At 36.9% G+C, this 2,500-nt stretch overlaps 1 protein-coding gene across 19 annotated transcripts in view; it reads right to left on the minus strand.

Annotated features, from left to right (window-relative positions):
• Window positions 1–2,500, minus strand: part of LOC125039799 (serine/arginine repetitive matrix protein 2-like) — a 117,455-nt gene that overhangs the window by 27,893 nt on the left and 87,062 nt on the right. For 16 of the 19 annotated variants that reach the window (XM_047634081.1, XM_047634086.1, XM_047634084.1 and 13 more), the window contains 2 exons: window positions 1,793–2,089; window positions 447–644 (listed from right to left, as the gene is read on the minus strand). In XM_047634081.1, the coding sequence (XP_047490037.1) occupies window positions 447–644; window positions 1,793–2,089 (495 nt within the window). The remainder of the gene's footprint in view (window positions 1–446; window positions 645–1,792; window positions 2,090–2,500) is intronic. The other 3 variants (XM_047634094.1, XM_047634091.1, XM_047634080.1) reach the window with 2 other exon arrangements.

Below are 2,500 nucleotides of genomic sequence, written 5' to 3' on the forward strand. Positions count from 1 at the left end.
TATGGATGAATGAGAACAAACTTAAGTGAAGGAGGATGAAAATAAGGAGAAATAGGAGAGAGGGAGGAAAAGAAAGGGAAGAAGAGAGGGATAGCAAGAAAAGGGAGGGAGGGGGAGAAAGAGATAGATAAGAAAGAGGGAGAGAAGAGAAAAGCAAGTGAGAGAATGAAGGGAAAAGGTAGAAATGAAGTCTAACTAAATAGTGCGGAAATAATTATGTATTTTGTACTTTCTTACTGCAAACTATTTTGTGTGTGTGCTTATATGGTATTCTGTATGTCCTATTAAAAAAAAAAAAAAAAAAAAAAAAAAAAAACTGTCAAATCACAAAGAGAGACTAATCTTTCAGATATATGATAAGCGAAAAAAAATATTATCACCTTCTAGTAACATAATCAGTTAGGAAAAGCATTACAGTAGCAAATTTAAGACAGCTACAAACATACTTCTGTTTTGAATTCCTGTTTTGGGGCCTCTTTGGTGGTAGGGGAGGTAAGCTGGATCTCTGCATAGGAAGATCTCTTGCTTTTCATCTTAGGATCCTGTTCCTCAGGCTTCTTCTTGTTGAGAATGATTTCCATCTCAGACTTCTTGCGATCTGCGTCCAGTATTTTTTGTTGCTCAGGGATCCTTCCCGGTGTCCCCTGAAATATGGGTCTCTAGTTACTACCAAAGCAATAATAGTTCTTATTTTCCATAAATGAAAGACAGAACTTGGATCTGTTAGTAAAGTCATCCCTTTCTCAATTCTGCACAGTGTAATTCACGTTTACATGCTACATCTGTTGAGTTTGGTTATAAGTGTTCAGGGCTTTCCTGCACTTATATCAGAAGCTGAAGGAAATACTTAGTAAATACTCTATAGCTTTAGTTCTGTAAGAAAAAAAGTAAACTTTTACTGACTATAATCATTTTTACTTATAAACTTTAACAAAGACTGATTTTGGTTAATACTGTCTGTTTTATGTTGAAAAGCTGATCTACAATATTGTGTTTCTCAAATGTTATAAAGCCTTTCTAATAAATAATTTAAAAGCAAAGACAAATGCAACACAAGGAAACTAGCAAGGTTCCAATTGCAAGCATAATAACAGATGGAAAAAAAAAAAAAAAAAAAAATACCACTCATTAAGGTATAAGAATGACACTTTTATTGTTCAGGAGTGCAGTATGGAAATTTATATTGCAATTATCACTTAGAGGACAGAATTGTGTGTTGTGTATAAATTGCAGTTAATTATGAAATATTTTCTGTTGTTCAGGGATAGAGCAATTCTCTTTTGGATTAGGTTGTTAACTGTAAGAGCTTGTGTTAGAAAATGAACATAGGTTTACATATAAAAGTAACTCAATGGCCAAATATATGGATGATTTCAAAAGAAAACCAAAAAGGTTGCAATCACACAATCTTGAACAACCATTTAGCATGATGACATTGCTACAATTTGTTTGGTTTATCCTCCACATAAATCATATCAACATATCAAAGTCATACTTAACCTCAAAGACTTCTAATATTTTAGCTACACAGTATTCATACAATTCTGAGAAGCAATTAACTACTTCTTTGGCTGCAGTCTATTAACCCCACATTTCTCATGAGTCTAGTGCAGTGTACATATAGTATGCTACACTATGCAAAACTCTACAGGGCTTAGAGGAATGACGACCAGGACACCACAGCATTACCCGAGGCTCTGGCCTAGGTTGGGGGAGGAGTCAGTTGTCATGTACAATGGGGGAGAGCTCCATGGGGATGTCTAGGAGCAACTGAAAAGGGGAAAGAGCTCACCGGAGCCCTGCCGGGAGGCCCGGACACCACAAGTGTAGCAGGACGTATAACGCCTGGGCTGGTCTCTATCCTAACCTGCCGCACAATAGGAACTGAAGGGGTGGAAGTTTCTGGCTCGTCCCGTGGCGTGGGCGCAAGAACCTGTTCTGGTGGAATGGCTTGGACCTCCTTAACTACTGGGGGCCGTTGCACTTGCTGTGAGGGGGATTGCTCACGGGGCTTCACCTCCTCACTCTCTACACTTTCTGGCAGATTTCGTGCCAATGAATCACGGAGAATCTTGATTTCCTTTTCTTCCTGTAATGTCAACACTTACCTCAAGTCACCTGCATATTTACTCTACTTGCTTTTAAGTCTTTCACTTGTTACAGGCAATTCATTAGAAAAGCAAATTAAATGAAAGGAAAAAGTGACAGCCCTTTCTGCTTCAGCAAAATATGCCATGGAATTATGTAAAAAATAATAGATGACCATAACAGTCAATAAGTTAAGTACCATGTTCTACAGGTGAAATAAATACAATCATATAGTATCTATATTTGTTCATTATTTCTGGTAATAATGAACATAATAGCTCTTTAAGACCAAATGGTGTTTCCTAGAAATTTTCTAGAAAAGGCAATTTTTTTCTGCTTGTGGACAGACTTTTTTTCTTTATCAACCTTTTTTTGGGTATGTTTAAATCATTACTCCACCAACTTGTGTGGA

This window comes from Penaeus chinensis, chromosome 27 (genome assembly GCF_019202785.1).
Source record: "Penaeus chinensis breed Huanghai No. 1 chromosome 27, ASM1920278v2, whole genome shotgun sequence".
Classification (NCBI taxonomy): Eukaryota; Metazoa; Arthropoda; class Malacostraca; order Decapoda; family Penaeidae; genus Penaeus; species Penaeus chinensis.